The sequence below is a fragment of the Neophocaena asiaeorientalis genome, unplaced genomic scaffold (assembly GCF_003031525.2).
Source record: "Neophocaena asiaeorientalis asiaeorientalis breed wild unplaced genomic scaffold, Neophocaena_asiaeorientalis_V1.1 scaffold175, whole genome shotgun sequence".
Lineage (NCBI taxonomy): Eukaryota > Metazoa > Chordata > Mammalia > Artiodactyla > Phocoenidae > Neophocaena > Neophocaena asiaeorientalis.
Window position 1 is genome coordinate 1064333 of NW_020175390.1, and position 24366 is coordinate 1088698.

The window sequence follows — 24366 nt, forward strand, 5'->3', positions numbered from 1 at the left end:
GCATCATTGTCTTTTCCAAATCCATTTTATGTGTGTTTTGTCTTTTTTCTTGTAGTTCAGTTTAAAAGCTAGTGACAAAATTTAAAGGATTATGTGAAATTATCTTGAAGATACAGAGAGATCCTGGTTCTTTTTCAAACCTGATATAATTATAGTTGACTCTTGAACGACATGGGTTTGAATTTCCTGGGTCTACTTATATGCAGATATTTTCAGAAAATATAAACTAGAGTCTGTGTTTATTGAATAAATAAATGTGAGGTTGAATCCTTGGACACGGAACCGCGGATGCAGAGGGCCAACTATAAAGTTACACTCAGATTTTTGACTGTGGGGAGGGGGAGAGGGGAGATTTGCACCCCTAATCCCTGAGTTGTTCAAGGGGCAACCGTTTATTTTTCAATTCTCTATCGGTAAATTATGTTTATTACCTAACATTCTCATTTAAAAAATCAGTTCCAAAAGACATATTTTAGGTAAATACCTTTGATTATTGCATTAACATCTACAATACATGACATGGACAGTTTATAACATGACCAGTATTATCCAATTATCCATCCTTAAATACATTGCTTTAGTAAAACTACTTTAACTCTTTGACTATATATATGTATATATATATATATATATATATATATATATATACATCTTTTTAATCTGCACGGTCTATCAATATTAACATCCAGAAATATTCATTTGCTTTTTCTATATCAAGTTAGTATAAATTCAAATGTACAACAACAATCTTAGCTAGACTCCGTCATTAATAAGCAATGAAGTCATTAATTCTGTTGCTTAGTACACATAAATGGATTCTTTTCTCCTGGTCCTGAAATTTGCATCCTGATGAAAAATTTAACTTAAGAAAGAATCCACAGACATATTTTAACATGTAATAACCATTAGTCTATGAGAATATTTAGAATCTATTTCACTGTGTGGAAAAATATATTGCCTCTTAATAATGCCACGATTTAAACTGAACTTTTAAAAAATATTATATTTTATTTTAAGAAGCCCACTTTAAAACCAGGAACACAGAACACAGGCTATTAAAATCAGTTAGGAGCTCTGCGAAGGGAATGCTTGGTAGTATTCAATAGGGAAGAATAAGAGTGTATGTTCAATAAATGTCTACCGAAGGAATGACAAGAAAAAAAAAAAGCTTTAAAGGAAAAAAATCCAAGGAATGCAGTAATTTCAATGAAGATAAATGGATGGGAGAGGAATTTATGGGAAAACCATGCTGACAGATGGGAGCTGTACTTGACTACCATATGCAGGTTTTGACTGCCAATATGTAACTTGTCATGTATGTGCCATGTATGTGACTATAAGAAAATATTTAGGTAAAATTATATAAATCAAATAATAATTTTAATATATATTCATATAAATATATATATAATATGAAGTCACTTGATGATACGGCAGAACCTACAGAATTTTAAACTTTGAGCTCGAGTCACATGGTGCATAAAAGTAGAGGTTCCAAAAAAAAAAAAAAAAAAAAAAAAAAAAAAAAGTAGAGGTTCCGACATTCCACTGCTGCATAGTTAGGAGTCAGAGAAATGTGTACTTGGAAATTGTACAACCACTTGAACTCCTACTAGACTGGCCCACATTGTAAAAAGGATAAGCAAAATCAGTCTGCTGAGGATAAGGAAACAAATGAAATCCAAAATAATTGATGGACTAACAGTTTAAAGTGAGCAGTAATTTTGATCCTGAATATTGTATATAGATATTTGTACTTTTTTAAAATGAGAGAACAAATGTCAGTGAAAACTTTGTCTTTCTCATTTGTATGTTTTTATCACATCTTATATGTTTTTAGGTGCCATAAGAAAACAAAGCAAAACAAAAATTTGAAATGACTCTGATCTTTCTGGAATGTTTTAAACTTTTTGATATAGCCAAAAGAACACCAAAAAAACTTCCCCCTTTGCTGGTAGGATATAGAAGTTTCTAAAATCATAACTACATTGTAACATTGTTATGATTATATAATTTTTAATTATTAAAACTCCTCTCAACCTCATATTATTTAAGAACCCAAAAGCACAGAGAAATTGATTTTGTTACATTGCAGAGGCACAGCTGAAATAGTCCCCTTTATCTGTACCAGGCGTCAGAACAACAAATATCTTAAAGAGACAGGCAGATGATACAAGCCAAGTTTCAGTAACTGGCATGATTAAAACGGAATCAAACTATGAAATGTGTGCCTACCCTGCCCCAGAACACAGACAATTTATTTTAAATACTTGTGCTCACCCAACATACGCACAGCTCTATCCTTTTTTTTTTTTTTTTTTTTTTTCCAATATGCGGGCCTCTTACTGTTGTGGCCTTTCCCATTGCGGAGGACAGGTTCCAGACGCACAGACTCAGCCTGGCTCACGGGGCTAGCCGCTCCGCGGCATGTGGGATCTTCCCGGACCGGGGCACGAACCCGTGTGCCCTCGTGTTCCCTGCATCGACAGGTGGACTCTCAACCACCGCGCCACCAGGGAAGCCCAGCACAGCTCTACCTTTTAATGCATTAAACGCTTTAAATAGAATCTCACGCTCTCTACATTTACTTCAATTCCCTTTCTTTTCATCCTAAGCATAAGCATAATTACCTAATGGGGCTAGAAGTAGAATCTGGGTCCCTTGCCATCACAGTACCAATGATTGTACCCACTTCAATATCTTCATGAACCTCAAACAGATAGGAGGATCTGCTGAAAACAGGTGGTTCGTCCACATCTTCGATAGAGATTTTCACAATTGCCGTATCTTTAAATGGTCCTAGGTAATAAAAACGTGGATCCACATGGGTATTTTCTGCTTCAACCTTCAGAGTGTAAAGCCTTCGGCTCTCATAGTCAAGTGGCTGTATTAAAAATAATTAAGTAAATAAATCATCAAATTAGATTGAGGGAAATTGAATTATATGTTCCTTCCAAGTTACAGTATGATTTTTAAAGCCTAATTGAGTTGTCAACTTGTTTATAAACTGTAAATAATTAAAATTAATAAAAATATATAATCTTTACACATCAGGTAGAATTCAATTTTTACTTCTTATGTACTTAAAATGTAGTACTTCAGAACATAGGAAAATGAGATTTTAAATCTTAGAAAAATTGAAAAGGATATTAAGACCTGTCTCATATAGTGGAAACTCATTACAAAACATGGCCTGGTGGATTGTGTGTGTATTTGTGTGTATGTATGTGTGCTGAGCTGTTGGCTACTGCTAAGTTTTTCTAAGTAAAAAATTCAGTAATCTTTTAAAATATATGTTGTGATATATCCATTCCATTCAACAGGCTCATGGCACTACATAAACTTGATGAAATTTTGAAGACTAATACAAAACTTTTCAGCAGTTATATGAAACATTGAAAATAAGAAATACCTTGGGTAAAGAGAAAAATTTTGATAGCTAATTGGTAATTAGGTTACATTATGAAACAAAAAGGAACTTAAATATTCAGTAGGTCACTCCTTTGCTGGTCATTGTCTGTTTAAAAGTGGTTGTGTACCTTGAACTTCGCAATAGACTCTGAGGAGAGTTCCGTGATTAACTGATGGTTACTTTATGCAAATAGAGTGTTCAGGACATTTCATTAGGACATACATTTTACTGGGCCTTATTTTTTCTTATAAGGATGGTACTGAATGTACAATAAAAACTAGTTACCTTTAAATCATATCACTGAGCATATGTTAGCAGAAAAGTTTAATTTATGTAGCAGAAGGGAAAATGTGAACAATGAAATTATTTTCCAATCCATGCTGTCTCTTTTTATTAGCAACTCTAATTATTGCTTCATACATCTGGATAGATGGCATGTTACTTTTTATGCTTCCAACTGTGATGATATATTATTAGTTATTAACTAATTTTTTAAGGAAACGATGTTAATAAGGGGCTTTTATGAACGTGGCTCAGAAATACAATCACATGTATATTAACTTGTCTTTTAAATTTTGTAAAATGTCAGGTTTCATGTTTTAATTAACAAAAACATTCAAGGAGATCTTTGGCTTTATGTCTCTCATACTTATGCTTTTTTTTTTTTTTTTTTTGTACTCGGGCCTCTCACTGTTGTGGGCTCTCCCATTGCGGAGCACAGGCTCCAGACACGCAGGCTCAGCGGCCATGGCTCACGGGCCCAGCTGCTCCGCGACATGTGGGATCTTCCCAGACCGGGGCACGAACCCGTGTCTGCTGCATCGGCAGGTGGACTCTCAACCACTGTGCCCAGGGAAGCCCTACTTATGCATTTACATTGGAACATGTTAGGGATATTTCTTAATGGACAGAGCATGAATGGGTAATACATATCGAAATCCCTACTTCCTAAACAGTCAGATGATTATTTCTATTGATGTTCTGCACCTTTTTCACAGTGATGATGCCTTCCTGTGTGTCCTTCTCAGTTCTGATGTCAAACATATCAGTCCCATCACCATCAATAATTCGGTATTCTACTTCAGCATTTTCCCCAGTATCAGCATCAGTTGCTTTTACACTTCCAATGGATGTGCCAACTGGGGAGGATTCAAGAACTCGAAGGTGGATGGTGTCTGTAAAGATTACAGAAAAGAAGAGAGAGAGAAAGAGATTTCTCCATAGAGTATTCTAAGGTAAAATGTGTATGAGAGAATATTGTAAATCTTAAACTCTACATTAGATGTTGACTAATAAGTTGAATACACACAACATGGATAATATAAAGTCTAGGAACAGAAAAAGTGGAAATCTGGGGGATTTGGTCTGTGCCTATTATAAATAGTGAGACCCAATCTCTAACTGTATCAGGAGTTCTGTTTTTAAAAATGAGCATGTTGTCTTTTTTTGCATTTGCACAAGTAACTAGATATCAGCTTTGAGTGCACATATGTACCTGTGTGTGTTTATACAATCACAACAAATCACAGAATATACTGTGAATATTTATATATTGCAGTGAACATATTTTAAAATTGTTTTTCTTTTGTTGTTTTTAGTTATTTACTACTCAGTTTATTTCAGCTGCAGGGCAGAACATTACAAAATTCCATGAAATCAGCCATAGTGGGGAAGAATTCCACTTCTATTTGTGACAGGAGACACAAAGGATACTCTGTGGGAGAAATACAAAGATGCCCTTCACTGTGTCAGTGTAAAAACACTAAATTCTGACCAATTCCCTTACATTTCAGAGCAAAACAAGAATTTATCTAAGCCCCTGGTACACCTACTCGTGCTTCAGCATGAACAACCTCTCCTGCTAATGAGATTTATATTTTAGTACCTGATCATAAACTACATGCTACTGACAGATTAATCGACCTGAGGGACACTTCTGGTTAGAGCACCTTCTTGCTCATAAACCTTAAGTAATTCTCCTTAATATACATAATAAAGTCCAGACCTCTTAGCTAGTCATGCTCTTGCCTGACTATATCTTTCCTAATGTGTCTTTCTGTTAGCCACTTCCAGGAAAAATCTGCATCAAACTGGACTTTTCAAAGCCTTCTTGTCAAAAATTAATTTTCTATATCTCTATAGTTCACATACTATTTCCCTCACATAAAATTCTTCCCCCCTCCACGAACCTCAAATAATCATAACACAATTTATCAAATCTGAGAAAATGGGTCTATTATGTGCTGAGTGTTTAGGGGGCTATGGCCCTCAAAATTCCTATGTTGAACCCCTAACCCCCATTCACTACCTCAAAATATGACTGTACTAGAAGATAACGTCTTTAGAGAGGTAATTAAAGTTAAATGAGAACATTAGGGTGAGCCCTAATCTAACATGACTAGTGTCCTAATTTGGACACAGACAGGCACAGAGGAAAGCCCATGTGAAGACAGGGAGAAGATGGCCATCTACACGCCAATGAGAGGCCTCAGAAGAAATCACCTTGATCTTGGGCTTCCAGCTTCCAGAACTGTGAGAAAAGAAATGTCTATTGTTTAAACCATACAGTATGTGGTACTTTGTTATGGCAACCCTAACAAACTAATACAGGCATCTATATCTGCTCAGTTTGAAAAGTCCTTTTCTAGGAGACATCATTAAGACTCAGTTTCTACCACACCCTGGTTAGTCACTTAATGCGTACTTTTTAATTATTTTTGTACATTTTTTCTCTCCATTTATCTCTGGTAACACATTGTTGAATGCAGCTCTCAATTCATTCCTTAGCTACTGTCTTGTTGGCTCTCTTTGCCTTTGCTATTTCTTCTGCTAGAAACAGCTGTTCCTAGATATTCAGATGGCTCATTCACTTTCTTCCTTCAGGTGATTGCTCAACTCTGACCCCTCAGAAGCTTCCACAAATAACCTTACTGAAAACAATCTTATTGAGAAGACCACTCCCAATAACTCTTCATATCCCTTGTCACTGTTAGGCATTATATTATTTACTTGTTTATTTGTGTGTACCATATTATTTACTTGTTTATTTGTATGTACCATGAGGATGTTGTATTGATACATGACAGGGACAACTTTGTATTTTTTCACCTTTATATTCCCATTGTATTTCTTTGAATGTAGCAGCCTCTACTTACTTATTCTTTTTTTTTTTTTTTTTTTTTTTTTTTTTGCTGTACGCAGGCCTCTTACTGCTGTGGCCTCTCCTGTTGCGGAGCACAGGCTCCGGACGCGCAGGCTCCGAATGTGCAGGCTCAGCGGCCATGGCTCACTGGCCCAGCCGTTCCGCGGCATGTGGGATCTTCCCGGACCAGGGCACGAACCCTTGTCCCCGTGCATCGGCAGGTGGACTCGCAACCACTGCACCACCAGGGAAGCCCCATACTTATTCTTATATTGGATAACTGAGAAGCTTCCTAACTCGTCTACCAGGTGCTATTCTTGGCCAAATCCACTCAAATCTCAGCTACTCTCAGTACACACTGCATCCATATTATCCCTTCGAAAACAATAATTTAATCAATAATTATTCAGAACTTCAAAACCATTTGATAGCTTTCTTTGTACTTAAAATAAAACATACAGAGGCTGGCCCTCCACAGATTGGCTCCTTTTTATTGTCATTCCCTCCCTTAATTAATAGTCTCCATAACACTCCTTTAGGTTTAGGTCTCCTTTAGGTTTTTAAAATATGCTTTTCTTCTTCAATTTAATACACTTTTCTCCCTCATGAAAGATTTTCTACACAATACGTTGCCTGGCAACCTCTAGCTCTTTCTTTTGATATACATTTATTTTCACTATGCTTCTACCTCAGAACATCATCAACTCTAGCCTACTTACTTCAACAACTTTCTTTTAAATATTAAATGTTAGAGAAGTAGCATCTCAATGAATTGATTTATTACACTGGAGCCGAAGTAGCCTTTCTAAAAGACAGAAATGATTTAACTTCTCTACTGAAAGCACTTTTTATTGATGTTAGGATAAATTCTTAATTTCTTCATTTGGTTTATAATGTCTTATAAAATCCAGGTTTTAAAAAAAAATCTTTAGTACCATGCTTATCTATTCTCAAACCTAGAGTATATGTGGAATACAGCCCAAAATAAGTTTTTTCAATAAATAATCAGTCAACCAGACTAGAAACATTATAAATACATGGAATACTTAACAAAATAAATGCAAATAATATGGATGTTTCAACTGATATTTATATATATAAAACCTGTATGCACCATCTAGAGAATATAGATTCTTTTCAAGCAGGCATGAAACATTGAACCCAATTTGATCAAGTATTAAGTTATTAGACAAGTTGGAATACATTTTAATAAATCAGTATCTACTAAATTCTCTGACCAGGACACAATTAAGATAGAGGTTAAAACAAAAAAATAATCCCTCAAATACTCATATTCTTGAAATTTTAGAAGAATTAAGAAAAACTTCTACACAACTGATGGTTCAAATAAAATACAAATTGGGAGACAAAAAAATTGAAAAAGAAATGAAAAGAAACTCAAATATGTGGTGAAGAGAAAATGATTCTACTTAAAGAAAGTAACTTACAGCTTTATGTGCAAAGTCTTCTGGAGAAAAGAAAAATGAGGACTGTTTTCCAACTCATTATGTGAGATCAGTACTGTATGCCCTTGATACCAAAACCAGACAAGAAAAGTCCAGTGGTTATATAGTGTGGGTTAAAACTCAAGCTGTACCATACCTGACTGTATAATATTTAGCAAGTTCATTTTAAATTTTTAATTCATAATCTCCTATATAGTATAAAGTTTAGTATGTGAGAAACACTATTCTAATCACTTTACTATTAACAAAATCCAGACTTTGTTTTAATTTCACCAGCTATTCCATTAAAGTCTTTTCAGAGATACTACTTTGTATTTAGTTGTCATGCCTATTTATTTTCCTCCAATCTGTGAGAGTTCTTCAGTATTTCCGTGCTTCCTATGACCTTGACACCTTTAAAGAATACTGGTCAGTTATTTTATAAAAAATCTTTAAAATTAGGTCTGTCTCATATTTTCTCATGATTAAATCAAGGTCATGCATTTCTTTTTTTTTTTGTCAAGGATATCATAAGAGTGATCTGTTTTCAGTGTAGCATTGGATGCAAATATGTCTTATGACTGTTGATATTAACCTTGATCTCTTGGTTAAGAAGGTGTTTCTGCCAGTCTTTTTCATTTGTTAAGTAAATAGTTTTTCTTTATAATTAGTATATATTTGGGGAAATATACTTCAAGATTATGCAAATATCCTATTTTTCCTCAAAAGTCTGCTCATTAATTTTATAATCAATGATCTTCCTTGCAATAATTAATGGTGCAATTATTCTAATGCACCATTAATGGTGATCTTCTATTTTCTTTCTAATGGTGCTTTTAATGGTGATCTTCTATTTTCTTCATTATTTCCACATATATTAATTGGAATTCTTCTGTAAGGAAAAGCTGCCCTTTCTCCCCTACTTATTTATTTATATCAGCAAGGACATCTATTTTATTCTATGTGTTATAATCTAATAACATGGCTATTTATTATTTTGTGCAAGTTCTTACAGGCTTGGTCATTGGGTGATCTTCTAGGTTGGCTCTGGTGTCTTTTCAACATGCCTCCATTATTTATTTACTTTTTTTAGGGGGGAAGTACTTCCTTAATTCCCAGCATCACAAAATGTTGTGGGTTCATCTTATATTTTCCCTGCCCAAGCCCTGAAATCAACCATGTCTCCAAGTTGAGCCCTGACTTCTTTTAGTGAAGAAAGAACCATGAGTTTTTTAATATAGTGTAGTATTCAAAATTTTAGTAAATGGAGCAACTCTTCTTTCATAACATGCAAATATGTCAAAAAAGGCAAAAGGAAGCTATTTGTATTTGAAATGTAAGTCTAATTATGTTTTTGATATAAAAATTTAAATAACAGTAAGTTATTGCCTGTTAACATATTAATTGATCTTTGTTTTAGAAATAAAATATCTGTAAACTTCAAAGGAATTTAGAGTGTTATGATTTAAAATATTAGTATTTAAGGCTTTTCAGCATAAGAGAAAACCCTGTAGTACAATAGAACAAAAATATTTAAATAGAAAAACTGTAATATTAGAACTGAATACACAAATCTTTATTTATAAATTCATACTTCTAAAGCAGTTGCACATTTTTGTTTTAATCACAGTCACTGAAAAAGGCCTAGAATTCCATTTCACTAGAAAAAAACAAAACCCTAATGACCAAACACTGGTCACTAATACAGTGTTTTTCTATAATATAAACAAATTCTTCTTGGAGATTTACTGTCTAAGGAATAGAAAGGAAAGTGAAATTAGAATTCCTTGAGATAGAAGTTAAATGAGGTATCAGACATTATTGGGATCATAGAAAAGTACAAAGAACCCAATCAACTTGCTTCTATTGTACAGCATTTTGAAAATTTGATCCTTGATAAGAAAATAATTATTTAGTTGATTAAAACACATAAAATCAGATTAGGTTTCTGGAAATGTAACTTAATTCAGTTGAACTTTTTAGCTGAAAAACAATACTATCTCTGTGGATCACAGAGATAGAGATACACATTTGAAAGTGTTAAAAAAGTATAAGCTCCAAATTGAATGGAAAATGAGAACCTAGAGAAGTAAGTAGAAAACTGAAGCTCACTTTTGGTCTGAAGATATTTGCCATTTTCAAAAATTGATCCTTATTTTTATGGCCTCTTGAAGCAAGAAGAATACATATCAAACTCCAAGCTATCTTCAGGGTAGTTATACAACAGCAAATAGTCTCCACAATAAGTGTTTTGCATTTAGTGGAAGGGTGATCTAGACACAAGCCACCCTTTATGACATTTTGCATTCATTGTGTGGGTTTGGATGACCCTGAAGAGCTCTATTTTTACAGATATAAGCAACTTTAGCCACTAGGGGAGAAAGATGACACTGTGGCCTCCACAACACAAGGGGTGACGGCTCACAAGGCAGGCTACAATTATTTGGTCAAAAAGTTCGTTCATGTTTTTCCCTAAGATCTTACAGAAAAACCCGAACGAAATTTTTGGCCAATCCAATATTTCATGGAGAATCTATGTGGACAAGAAAACCACTGAGATTATGATACTGGAAGGACCCTTCCTCACTACCTCTCCTCATACCTTTCTCCCTCAAGTGCCTTTTCCAAAAGTGAGAGACATTAATAGCCCTGGAAAGATGTATTACATAGCTCAATGAAAATACAGTTGTAAATACTTGGCTCATAAAGACACAAAGGAAGAAAAATGATGGAGTCAGATGCCATAAGATATAGAACAACATGCCAAATGCCTGTCGGAGTATACACACACATGTACATACATACAGATGTATGCTTATAAGCTAGTAGAAAATTTAGTCAGGGATGTAAATGGAAAAGAGTTTACAGTAGAATAAACAAGAAAGACAAATAAACATAGAGAAATATACTGGATCTTAATCAAGCAATGCAAGTTAAATTAAGGACATGATGTGATATCATTTTACACCTACTAAACTAATAAAAATAAAGTCTGACAAAACCAAATGTAAAAAGTATGTGGTCTAAGAGGAACTATTATTCAGAGCTGATTGGTGTTAAATTTGACACAATGATTTTGGGAAATTTTCATTTCCTGGGTTACTATGACAAGGTACAAAAATCTAGGTGGCTTTAAACCACCTAGACAATATGAAATTTATTGTCTTATAATTTTGAAGGCTAGAAGTCTGAAATCTATGTATCTGGCAGGGCCATTTTCTCCTTGACAGCTCTAGAGAAGATCCTTCTTTCCCTTTTATAGGTTCTAGTGTTTGCCAGCAATTCTTTGTATTCCTTGACTTGTAGATGCATCATTCCAGTTATATGGCCATCTTTTCCCTGTATGTTCACATTGTACTCCCTTAGTGTGTGTCTCTCTGTGTATCCAAATTGCCCCCTTTTTTAAGGATATCAGTCATATTGGAAAAGGGTCCCAACCCTAATGATCTCCTTTTAACTTGATCACCTCTAAAGACCCTATTTCCACATAAGGTCACATTCTGAAATACTGTGGATTAGGACTTAAAAGCATATTTTGGGGGGACTCAATTCAACCCATAACAGGATTATATGTTGTTACACATTAGCATAAATAAAATCCAGCAATGTGCATGAGGAAAATAGCTGCAGAAATGCCATTGTTTGTAAAGTTATGTAAAGTTAAACATGGAATTATTGTTTGTAAAGTTAAAAAAAAAAAAAAGAGGAAGGGAACCAAATGTCAAACAGCATGAGAATAGGTAAATAAATTGTTACATTATCACACATCCCAACATAATACAAAATTGAAAACCATGAGCTATAGTTACATCAGAAAAAATGTGGATGAATCTTAGTTGCATCATATTAAGTGGAAAAAGACAAATTTCAGAAAATTATATATGGTGTGATACTATTTTTATAAACCATAAATAAGAACTCAACAATATTTTGTTTAGAAAAACATAAATACTATGTATATATATTTATATATGTGAATAATCTCTCTTGAACATGTACATATATGAACACAAAATTCAAGGATCATGCATGTGAATGCAAACTATTTTTAAAGTCCTTGTAATGCGTTAAAGTGGTACAACTTATATTCTCTTGTAGTTATTACATACTGCATGAAAACGTAAAACAAACAAGCAAACCGATATACATCATAAATAATTGTCAAATTAAGCATTACTTAAAAGTGTCGTTAGTATTCCTGGTACTTGATGGAAGTAAACATCTTCTATTTAAAATTCAACTTCAGGAAGAACCCTCTAAGATGGCAGTGTGGGAAGATGCTGAGTTAGCATCTCCCCACAATTAGGGCACCTGCCACCTGCTGGTGGGGGACCCTGAAGCCCAAGGAGACAGGGGGAAACATCAAGTGAACTGGTAAGACATGGGGGACTGAGGGGGGAGGAGAAATGGAGGTCAGACAGGATTGATGCCCCTGAGACCAGGGACATCAGGAGAGGCAGGTGGGAGGGGTCCTCTGGGAGGAGTGGGAGAGGAGCAGAGGGCATTTACCCTGCCCACTCAAGCCCAGGAAGCCTGTTGGGCTCTCAGGTAAGGTCCCCTGTTCTCTGAGACCAGGGGTGGGGGGCACACCTGGGCCCCTTCTGTTCCTTGAGCCTAAGCTCCACCTCCCACAGTCCCCAGGGCCTTTCCTAGCTTGTGGGTCCTAAGCATAGGCCCTGACCACTGCCCAAACCTCGCCCTTGCTTAGGCCCCACCCTCCACAGCCAAGGCCTCCCCCTCACTTTTTTTTCTTTTCCCTCCTCCTCTTTTTTACTATTGTGGTACTGTTGTACCCTCCAGTTGTTTCATCTATATTTTTATTTTCATATTCTTTCTAACATATCTGTTAGTTTCCTAGTCTAATTTTATTTTTTACTTTGTTATTGTTCTCTCTCTTTTTTTTTTTATTGCCACCCCACATTGCTTGTGGGATTTTGGTTCATGAGCCAGGGGTCAAGCCAAAACTCCTGCAGTGGGAGCTCTGAGTCTGAAACACTGGACTAACAGAGAACCTCAGACCACAGGGAATATTCATCGAAGTGAGTTCTCACGGTGGTCCTCATCTCAGCACCATGATCCAGCTCTACCCAACAGCCAACAAACTCCAGTGTTGGAAGCCTCAGACCAAACAACCAGTAAGGCAGGAACACATCCCACTCGTAAAAAAAGAAAAAAAATCACATGGCAAAAAAGTATGTCACAGATGAAGAAGCAAGGTAAAACCTACAAGACTAAATAAATGAAGAGGAAATAGACAATCTACTTGAAAAAGAATTCAGAGTAATGATAGTAAAGATGATCTGGAATCTCGGAAATAGAATGGAGGCATGGATTGAGAAAATACAACAAATGTCTAACAAAGATCAAGAAGAAATAAACAACAAACAGAGATAAACAACACAATAACTGAAATGAAAAATACACTAGAAGGAATCAATAAAAGAATAATTGAGGCAGAAGAACGAATAAGTGAGCTGGAAGACAAAATGATGGAAATAACTGCCAAGGAGCAGAATAAAGAAAAAAGAATGAAAAGAATTGAAGATAATCTCAGAGACCTCTGGGACAACACTAAACGCACCAACATTTGAATTATAGGGGTGCCAGAAGAAGAAGAGAAAGAGAAAGAGTCTGAGAAAATATTTGAAGAGATTATAGTTGAAAACTTCCCTAATAGGGGAAAGGAAATAGTCACCCAAGTCCAGTAAGCACAGGGAGTCCCAAACAGGATAAACCCTAGGAAAAACACACCAAGACATATATTAATCAAACTAACATAAATTAATTACAAAAGAAAATATTAAAAGCAGAAAGGGAAAAACAAAAATAACATACAAAGGAATCCCCATAAGGTTATCAGCTGATTTTTCAGCAGAAACTCTGAAGGCCAGAAGGGAGTGGCAAGATAAAATGATGAAAGAGAAAAACCTACAACCAAGATTACTCTACCCAGCAAGGATATCATTCAGTTTTGACAGAGAAATCTAAAGCTTTTCAGACAAGCAAAAGCTAAGAGAATTCAGCACTACCAAACCGGCTTTACAACAAATGCTAAAGAAACTTCTCTAGGCGGGAAACACAAGAGAAGAAAAAGACCCACAAAACAAACCCAAGGCAATTAAGAAAATGGTACTAGGAACATACATATCAATAATAACCATGAATGTAAATGGATTAAGTGCCCCAACCAAAAGACACAGACCGGCTGAATGGATACAAAAAGAAGACCCATATATATGCTGTCTACAAGAGACCCACTTCAGACCTAGGGATCCATACAGACTGAAAGTGAATGCATGGAAAAAGATATTCCAGGCAAATGGAAATTGAAAGAATGCTAGAGTAGCAATACTTATGTCAGAAAAAATAGACTTTAAAATAAGACTGTTACAAGAGATAAGGAGGGACACTACATAATGATCAAAGGATCAATTCAAGAAGAAGATATAACAATTATAAATGTTTATGCACCGAACATAGGAGCACCTCAATACATAGAGCAAGTGCTAACAACCATGAAAGGAGAAATCGACTGTAACACAATAATAGTAGAGGACTTTAACACCCCACTTACACCAATGGACAGATCATCCAAACAGAAAATAAATAAGGAAACACAAGCTTTAAATTATACAATAGAACAGATAGATTTAATTGATATTTATAGAACATTCCACCCAAAAGTGGCAGAATACACTTTCTTCTCAAGTGCACATGGAACATTCTCCAGGATAGATAACATCTTGGGTCACAATCAAGCCTTGGAAAATTTAAGAAAATTGAAATCATATCAAGCATCTTTTCTGACCACAATGCTATGAGATTGGAAATCAATTACAGGAAAAAAACAGTAGAAAAACCCACAAATACATGGAAGCTAAACAGTGTGCTACTAAATAACCAAGAGAGCACTGAAGAAATCAAAGAAGAAATAAAAAAATACATAGAAACAATTGACAACAAAAGCACAACAATGCAAAACTTATGGGAATCAGGAAAAGCAGTTCTAAGAGGGTAGTTTGTAGCAATTCAATCTCACATCAAGAAACAAGAAAAATCTCAAATAAACAATCTAACCGTAACTTAAAACAACTAGAGAAACAGGAAAAAAGAAAACCCAAAGTCCGCAGAAGGAAAGAAATCATAAAGGTCAGAGCAGAAATAAATGAAGTAGAAATGAAGAAAAAACAATAGCAAAGATCAATAAAATTAAAAGCTGGTTTTTGAGAAGATAAACAAAATTGATAAACCCTTACCCAGACTCATCAAGAAAAAAGGGAGAGAATGCAAATCAATAAAATTAGAAGTGAAAAAAGAAATCACAACTGACACCGCAGAAATACAAAGGATTATAAGAGACTACTACAAACAACTATATGTCAATAAAATGAACAATCATGAAGAAATGGACAAATTCTTGGAAAGGTACAATTTTCCAAGACTGAACCAGGAAGAATTAGAAAATATAATCAGACCTATTACAAGTAATGAAATTGAAACTGTGATTAAAATCTTCCAACAAACAAAATTCCAGGACCAGATGGCTTCACAGGTGAATTCTATTAAATATTTATAGAAGATCTAACACCAATCCTTCTCAAACTCTTCCAAAAAATTGCAGAGGGAGAAGCACTCCCAAATTAATTCTATGAAGCCACCACCACCCTGATCCCCAAACCAGAAAAAGAATCACAAAAAAGAAAATTTAGACCAATATCACTGATGAAGATAGATGCAAAAATCCTCAACAAAATACTAGTGAACAGAATCCAATAGTACATTAAAAGGATCATACACCATGATCAAGTGGGATTTATCCTAGGGATGCAAGGATTCTTCAATATATGCAAATCAATCAATGTGATACACCACATTAACAAATTAAGGAAAAAAAAACATATGATCAACTCAATAGATGCAGAAAAAGCTTTTGACAAAATTGAACACCAATTTATGATAAAAACTCTCCAGAAAATGGGCCTAGAGGGAACCTGCCTCAATAGAATAAAGGCCATATATTTCAAACCCACAGCAAGCATCATATTCAATGGTGAAAAACTGAAAGCATTTCTACTAAGATCAGGAAGAAGACAAGGATGTCCAGTCTTGCCACTCTTATTCAACATAGTTTTAGAAGTCCTAGCCACAGCAATCAGAGAAGAAAAATAAATAAAAGGCATACAAATTGGAAAAGAAGAAGTAAAACTGTCACTGTTTGCAGATGACATGATACTATACAAAGAAAGTCCTAAAGATGCCACCAGAAACTACTCGATCTAATCAATGAATTTGGTAAGGTTGCAGGATACAAAATTAATGTACAGAAATCTCTGGCATTTCTATACACCAACAATGAAAAATCAGAAAGAGAAATTAAGGAAACACTCTTATTTACTATTGCAACAAAAAGAATAAAATACCTAGGAATAAACCTACCTAAAGAAGTGAAAGACTTGTACTCAGAAAACTATAAAACACTGATGAAAGAAATCAAAGATGACATAGCAGATGGAGAAATATACCATGTTCTTGCATTGGAAGAATCAATATTGCAAAAATGACTATGCTACCCAAAGCAATCTACCAATTTAGTGCAATCCCTATCAAACTACCAATGGCTTCCTTCACAGAATTAGAACAAAAAATTTTACAATTTGTATGGAAACACTAAAGACCCCGAATAGCCAAAGCAATATTGAGAAAGAAAAATGGAGGTGGAGGAATCAGGCTCCCTGACTTCAAACTATACCACAAAGCTACAGTATTCAAGACAGTATGGTACTAGCACAAAAACAGAAATATAGATCAATGGTACAAGATAGAATGCCCAGAGATAAACCTATGCACACATGGTCACCTAATTTATGACAAAGGAGACAAGAACATACAATGGAGAAAAGACAGCCTTTTCAATAAGTGGTGCTGGGAAAACTGGACAGCTACATGTGAAAGAATTAAATTAGAACACTCCCTAACACCATACACAAAATAAACTCCAAATAGATTAAAGACCTAAATGTAAGACCAGACACTGTAGAACTCTTAGAGGAAAACATAACAAAAACACTCTTTGACATAAACCACAGCAAGATCTTTTTTGACCCATCTCCTAGAGTAAGGAAAACAAAAATAAACAAATGAGACTTAATTAAACTTAAAAGCTTTTGCACAGCAAAGGAAATCATAAACAAAACAAAAAGACAACACTCAGAATGGGAGAAAATATTTACAAATGAAATAACAGACAAAGGATTAATCTCCAAAATATACAAACAGCTCATGGAGCTCAATATCAAAAAAACAAACAACCCATTTAAAAAATGGGCGGAAGGCCTAAACAGACATTTCACCAAAGAAGACGTACAGATGGCCAAAAGGCAAATGTAAAGTTGCTCAACATCACTAATTTTTAGAGAAATGCAAATCAAATCTACAATGAGGTATCACCTTGTGCCAGTCTGAATGGCCATTATCGAAATATCTAGAAAGAATAAATGCTGGAAAGTGTGTGGTGAAAAGGGAACTCTCCTGCACTGTTGGTGGGAATGTAAATTGATACAACCACTATGGAAAATAGTATGGATGTTCCTTAAAAAACTAAAAATAAAACTACCATATGACAAAGCAATCCCACTACTGGGCATATACTCTGAGAAAACCATAATTCAAAAAGAGACATGTACCACAGTGTTCACTGCAGCTCTTTTTACAAGAGCCAAGGACATGGAAGCAACCTAAATGTCCATCAACAGATGAATGGATAAAGAAGATGTGGCATATATATAATAGAATATTACTCAGCCATAAAAAGATACAAAATGGAGTTATTTGTAGTGAGGTGGATGGACCTAGAGCCTATCATACAGAGCGAAGTTAATCAGAAAGAGAAAAATAAATACCGTATACTAACGCATATATATGGAATCTAAAAAACAAAAGTACTGATGAACCTAGTTGCAGGGCAGGAATAAAAATGTAGACGTAGACAATGGACTTGTGGACACGGTGTGGGAGGGGGAACCTGGGGCAAGGTGAGAGTAGCATCGACATGTATACTCTATTGAATGTAAAATAGTTAGCTAGTGGGAAGCAGCAGCGGAGCACAGGGAGATCAGCTTGGTTCTTCGCAATGACCCTGTAGGTGGGGTCATTGACCCTGTAGGTGTGGGATAGGGTAGGTGGGAGGGAGGCTCAAGAGGGAGGGGAGATGGGGATATGTGTATGCATGTGGCTGATTCGCTTTGTTGTGCAACAGAAACTAACACAGTATTGTGAAGCAATTATATTCCAATAAAGATTTATTTAAAAATATAAAGTAAAATTCAACTTCAGGTCTCACAAATTTCAATGATTATTAATTAAATATATATATATATATATATAATAACAACAAAAGGAAATATAAGTGAGTGTCAGCAGGAAAACAAAAACAAAACACTGAAAAGCAACAATAAAATAAAATTCAAAAGCACAAAACAAAATAAATTAAGCACTTTAGCTGAATCATATCAACAAAACAACGAATGTGGAGTCATCACATGAAGAATATTTTAAAAATATATTCATTATGTTTTAAGGAGTAAAAGTTATAATATTTTTACTAGACAATGAAAAGTGGCTGGCTATATTGATATGAAGCCAAATACAAAACATAGATATTAACAATATAATAGTTGAAGTCAAAACAGTTAAAAAATAATGGATGGGTTAAACAGAAAATTAAAATCACCAAAGGACAGAATTGGTGAACTAGAGGACAATGGAAGGAAGTACACACAATTAAAAATTAATATATAATTGTGTGGTTGGAAAAAATAAAAGGCACGGATCAAAATGTCAATGGACCTTTCAAGGTAACCTCTGATCCTAGAAGGATATTGAGCAATGTCATCAAAATTTGATGATAAATTTATTTGAACCTTGAATATTCACTATAGGCACCATATTAATCAAGTATGATAGCCCAATAAAGATAATTTTAGACTCAGCAAATTTCTCTGCCTTTGGGCTTTCTAAAAGAAACTAATGAATGTATTCCAGGAAAATAATGGGCTAAATCAAGATACAGGAATACAGGAGATCTACAGAGCTACATATCCAAGTTACAAAAGTGAAAAAGAAATGTCTGGGATGGCAGATTTTCTTGAGCTATAGAGATTAGCCAGCCCATATTGGAAGCGGAATACTGAGGAATCTAGGTTTGCAACTCTGAATGTTGCCAAAATGAAGCTAAGTGCTATAGAGTTTTTCATTAACAAATTTTGAACAGCTGTACCCACTGCACATCTAAAGCACAAACCTGTAACATCTCAGAAAATACAACTTTGCTAAAGAGATCTTTAATAGTCAGTAGTTGAAATCATTACATTGGAAATGATTTCTCCTCTAAGACTTTTGAGAGCCAGTGTATGCTTTTGTATACATTTTTGGACTAAAGACCAAACTTTTACAGGTAATAGTATAGTACTTTGAAAAGTGTATTTTAAAAATTGTAGAGTTTTTTCTTAAGACAGTTAAATGGTTCTTAAATATATTTAGTGCTTCAGTGAGAATGCCTTTGGGACAGAAAGACAGAGAGGAAGGCTGAGAATGGTGGATATAAAAGAAATTTCATAACAATTAAATTTTCTAAGCAAACCAATAGAGAAACTTTAAAAAGTGTTATCATAATTATATTAAGGGGAGCATAGACTGAGATGCTACTGAACTCCATTTTCATGAATAATGAAAAGAAGTCAAAAGGTAATGTAAAAAATATTTTAAAAATAACAAGAAAATATTACTTAGAGAATTACAGCTTAACCTAGCTGAACTAAAAAGAGTAAGAGTTTAAAGTTGTTTTCTGTGATGATTATAGAGCTATGGGTGAGGAAGAATGGAATGGGTGGCTTATTTTTCATTTAAAAATTTTATCTATGAATTTAATACTTTGAAGCAAATTATTTTATTTTTTTTTAATTTTTTTTTTTTTTTTGGCCAGGGTACACAGCACACGGGATCTTAGTTTGCCAACCAGGGACTGAACCCACGCCCTCGGCAATGAAAGCACTGAGTCCTAACCACTGGACCACCAGGGAATTCCCTGAAGCAAATTATTTTTTAAAAATTAAATAGAAAATTGACCTGATATTATTGGAGATTATCAGGTTATGGTAAAAAGTTTCTGTATCATGGATCTTTTTAACATGGAGAGAGAGAGAACAAAAGAAAAAAAAACAGCTTTTTGGTTTCATTAATTTTACTGTACATAGATTTCACTGGGAGTATTCTCTGGGAATTTGTTCTCCCACTTTTTATTTTTAGCTTGGACTTTTATGAGATTACTTGGATTTCTAGACACAGGCTTAGATTCTGAAAATCTGTCTGCTTTGAACTTGTCATAATAGTTCTGGTCAAGGATCCAAAATCACTTATTACTTCATTTTATTTCTTGGTTGGTGCAGAGACGATCTCCATCACAAAGTTTATATCATTTTGATGACAGTAAGCATTATCCATGTTAATTTTCAGTACTTTCTGAGGTTTACCAGGGAAGGGATCATGCTCCATTGATTCACATTATAATAAGCCTAAATCATTTTATATATAAGGGATACACACACACACACACACACACACACACACATAGTGAGTGTGTGTATATACATGCACAAAAGTATATTTATTTTTCCTTGAAATACTAATAAAAGTGTTTTCAAGGAGTTCCATACTTTGCAGAAAAGCAATGATTAAGATTGAGGTCATTCATCAAAATAGCATAGATTTAGTTCTTCTGTTAAATAATTCAGATAGCTATATTAAAGGTATATATGTTGTATACACATATAGAACACACATATTCATGATCATTTTGATTATATGGTAACTTTAGTAGTTAAGTCATCCAACAAATATTTATTCAGTGCCCAAGATATATAATTGGATAATGTTTTCTCTGGAACTGCGTTTATGCTCAGAAAACTATTCAGGGATGAGATTTACTGGGTTTACTTCAAAGTTTAAAAACTGCATTTCTATATTTTAAAGGTATGAAAGAGCTATTCATTCATGCTTTTAAATTTTTTTCCAAGACTCGTCTGTTGAACACAAGTATCTTAGTTTGTCAAGCAAAGTGAAATTGCTTTCATTAAGAGCATGCAAGGGTGTTTACCATGTAGGGGGAGGGGATCCAGAAAGGAGATAGATTGTACTGCACACACTGACAAAGGCAAAGTAGCACCTGTCACCCATCTTACGTGTCATGTTTCCTTAAAGACGTCTATTTGTATGCTCCTTATTTTTTATCTTACAGTTGATGAAGCTTTAATTATGTGGTATGCTTTCCTGTCAATTCCAATTTATAGTTGTTTGAAATTCATTCCCAGGTGTCTGATTGAATCATTTGCTTCTCTTTTAATGTTTAGGGCAGATAAATATTTCTTCCCAGTGGGTATGTTCTTGGTTTGGTTATCGACTTAAGTGCAAGGTACAAATGCAAGGAGGAGAAAGGTAATTGCCATTTCCATATCACCTATGAAAAATTGTATTTAGAAATAAAAATCTAAATGATAATATTGCAAAGAATACTTCCTAAGGACTGGCCAAAAGATAAGACTACTTAAATAAGTGTATTCTGAGGCTATTAACGACAACCTCACATAACATCTAAATTTTCATTATTAAAGACTTAAAACAATTTTAATGCATTTCTGTTTTCTTTTGTTTTTGTTTTTTTTTTGATTCAAGATTAAGTATTCCAGGTCACTTTTTCCACCAAAAATTTGATCAATAGAACCTTTGCACTTGAGTATTAAAAACACTGCAGATTTGTATACTGGAAACAGAAGTAACTGACAGCTCAATGTAAGAGACTGGAGGAAAGGCATAAGATGGGCACAGTAAGAGATGCGACAGCGTGACTTCCTCAGGAACAGCAAAATAGATGCCAGAAAACAAATGGGAGAGCTAAGAGGGCAAACACGGCTTTGGAAGCTTGGCAACAGAGAGCTGCCGTTTTGTTTTGTTGATAAAACACAGTAAGGTTCCAGGAAATATAATTGGACTCTTTCCTTTGTTCCCTGCCCTTGTTTCTATTCACATTTACATTAACTTTCTACTTTTCCAGAGTTATGAGAAAAAAGCACCACATATGTGAATAACAAAATAATTTAACATTCGTTTAATTTTTTTATTTGCTTTGTGCGTAATCTTATTGTCACATCTCTACACTGCATAATAATCTCAAACAACACTTGCTCTAAGAAAAATGACACAATTATGCACGTTTATAAACCATTCCATTGTATAATGTTTAAAAGATGTTTTTTAATGAGCTTAACAGGAAGAAATTAAAAACAAGATAAAGCTCCTGAGAGGAAACTGCAGAGCAGTTAAGGAAATTATGCAATGCTAAATGGGCATTTAGGAAAAGGAGCGGAGAGCTGAAAGTCACACACCAGAGACTGACAGAGGATTGAGGGTTTGGAATTGAAGACTCCCACCAGAGGAGAGGCAGAAATCTATTCTGTGAGCACTAGAGACGTGATCACCAACTTAGCTTTGGGCATTTAAGCTAAATTAGAGCAAAATGAGATGCTGCAAGATGTCTTAGTTTCCTGTTCATGCCATTGAAGAAAGCAACAGGACAAAGCTTTTAGAGAAGCTGCCATTGATTCCCAGAGACTAGGGAATCCATCTTGATTCATTTCTTTGAAATTGTCTCCAAGTTAACTGACATCAATAAATACACACAACTGCAATGTGTAGGAACATAAAAAGTATATAGAATCAGGGGAGGTTAAGATAACCTCGGAGTCATTCATAAACATATTACATTGTACTAGGTACTCAGTCTCTGCAATGCGTCTTCCCTGAAATTGTAGGCTTACTAAAAACTCTGTAACAGCGGCTTAACTGAGTCTAAATATATTTGCACAGCTAGTTCTGTTTCTATATATCTCTCTCTATACTTACCCAGGGGTATATTCCAAGTGTGTTCTAGAGGATACCATAACACAAAGGGACTTCGAATCCCCTGATGCAAAAATGTTAAATCGTTTAGTCTAAGGCAACTTTCCATGGGAATAACTGGAGAGCTCCAAGTGGATTTTTGTATAATTTCTATTTTTCTTAGAGAAGTATATATTTCATCATACTTGGGAATCGTACATTTCCTCAGTTATGTCACTCTAAACGTTTAGCTTAGCTGAGATCATCATGTCTGTTCTCACTTATATATCGTGCTGTGTACATCAGATCAACATAGTTCACTGTCTCCTAGGTATTTAAAACCACTATCTTTCTGCAAGAATCTTAATTTAAAACGTTCGAATCAAACTGAAATCCCTGTCTCTCTTCAAAAAAGCTCTTCTGGTAGAAAACTAGAAAGTATCTTTTGCTGTCTTTCTCCCTCGAACCTTTTATCGACCTAATTACTACGTCCTACGGCTCAACTACTTAACTATATCTCAAATCCCTCCTCTCCTCAGCTTCAGTTCAGACTCTCATCAACCTTTGCTCTTCCGATCCAAGCAATGTGCTTCGTTGCTGCCAGAATAATTAGACAAAATGAAGAACTGTGCCTGGTGCTCTCTTAAAAAATACTCCCTTACGTAATATATGTAATATTTTATTTTTGTATCCAACCCTTTTCATGATGCTGACTCTGCTATATTTCCATTCTCATCTCTCACAACACCTGCTTCAAGTCCTGGGATCCAGCCACACCAAATCACATGCATTTCTCTGAATGTCACCTGTGTTCATTCCATCCTCCCTAACAAAAATGCTCTCCCCCTCAATGCCTGTTTTCCTGCCTGGAAAACACTTAAATATTTTTCTCTTTCCTGGTCCCCTTACGTCTGAAGGGTTGATCATTTTATGATTTAGACTTTAATTGACAATTATAGTGTGAATGTTGTTATATCATTCTCCAGTTATATGTGTGTATATAAGTTTACATGCATATGTGCATATATATGTGTATATATACATATATATGCATATATACTTACATTTATGCAGCCTATATACAAACTCCACCTATATACAAAAGCAAGCAAAAGAGTGAAGGAGACTATGTGTGAGGGAAACTACAATATAATAAAATAAAAGTGTATATATGTTTATTTGTGTGTGTGTATGTGTGTGTGAGAGAGACAGAGAGAGAAGTGTTGTGTTTTATAATCTTTCAAACGGCAAACCATTTATGTATGTATTCTGTTCCTTATTTCTCTCTATAAAATTATTACTTTATTATTATTTCCTATCATACATCCTTCCACATAGTACGGCTTCAATCAGTGTTTAAAAAATTAAAGAATGCTTCAGTAACATTCTTTCTTTGTAATTCTTACAAATTCTAGGTACTAGGACCATGGGGACAAATC

The 24366-nt window shown here is 34.7% G+C and overlaps 1 protein-coding gene across 2 annotated transcripts in view; it reads right to left on the reverse strand.

Moving 5' to 3' along the window:
* Window positions 1-24366, reverse strand: part of LOC112413734 (cadherin-10) — a 121757-nt gene that overhangs the window by 20766 nt on the left and 76625 nt on the right. For both annotated transcript variants that reach the window (XM_024765775.1, XM_024765774.1), the window contains exons 5-6: window positions 4400-4587; window positions 2631-2884 (exon numbers count right to left, since the gene is read on the reverse strand). In XM_024765775.1, coding sequence (XP_024621543.1) covers window positions 2631-2884; window positions 4400-4587 — 442 coding nt within the window. The remainder of the gene's footprint in view (window positions 1-2630; window positions 2885-4399; window positions 4588-24366) is intronic.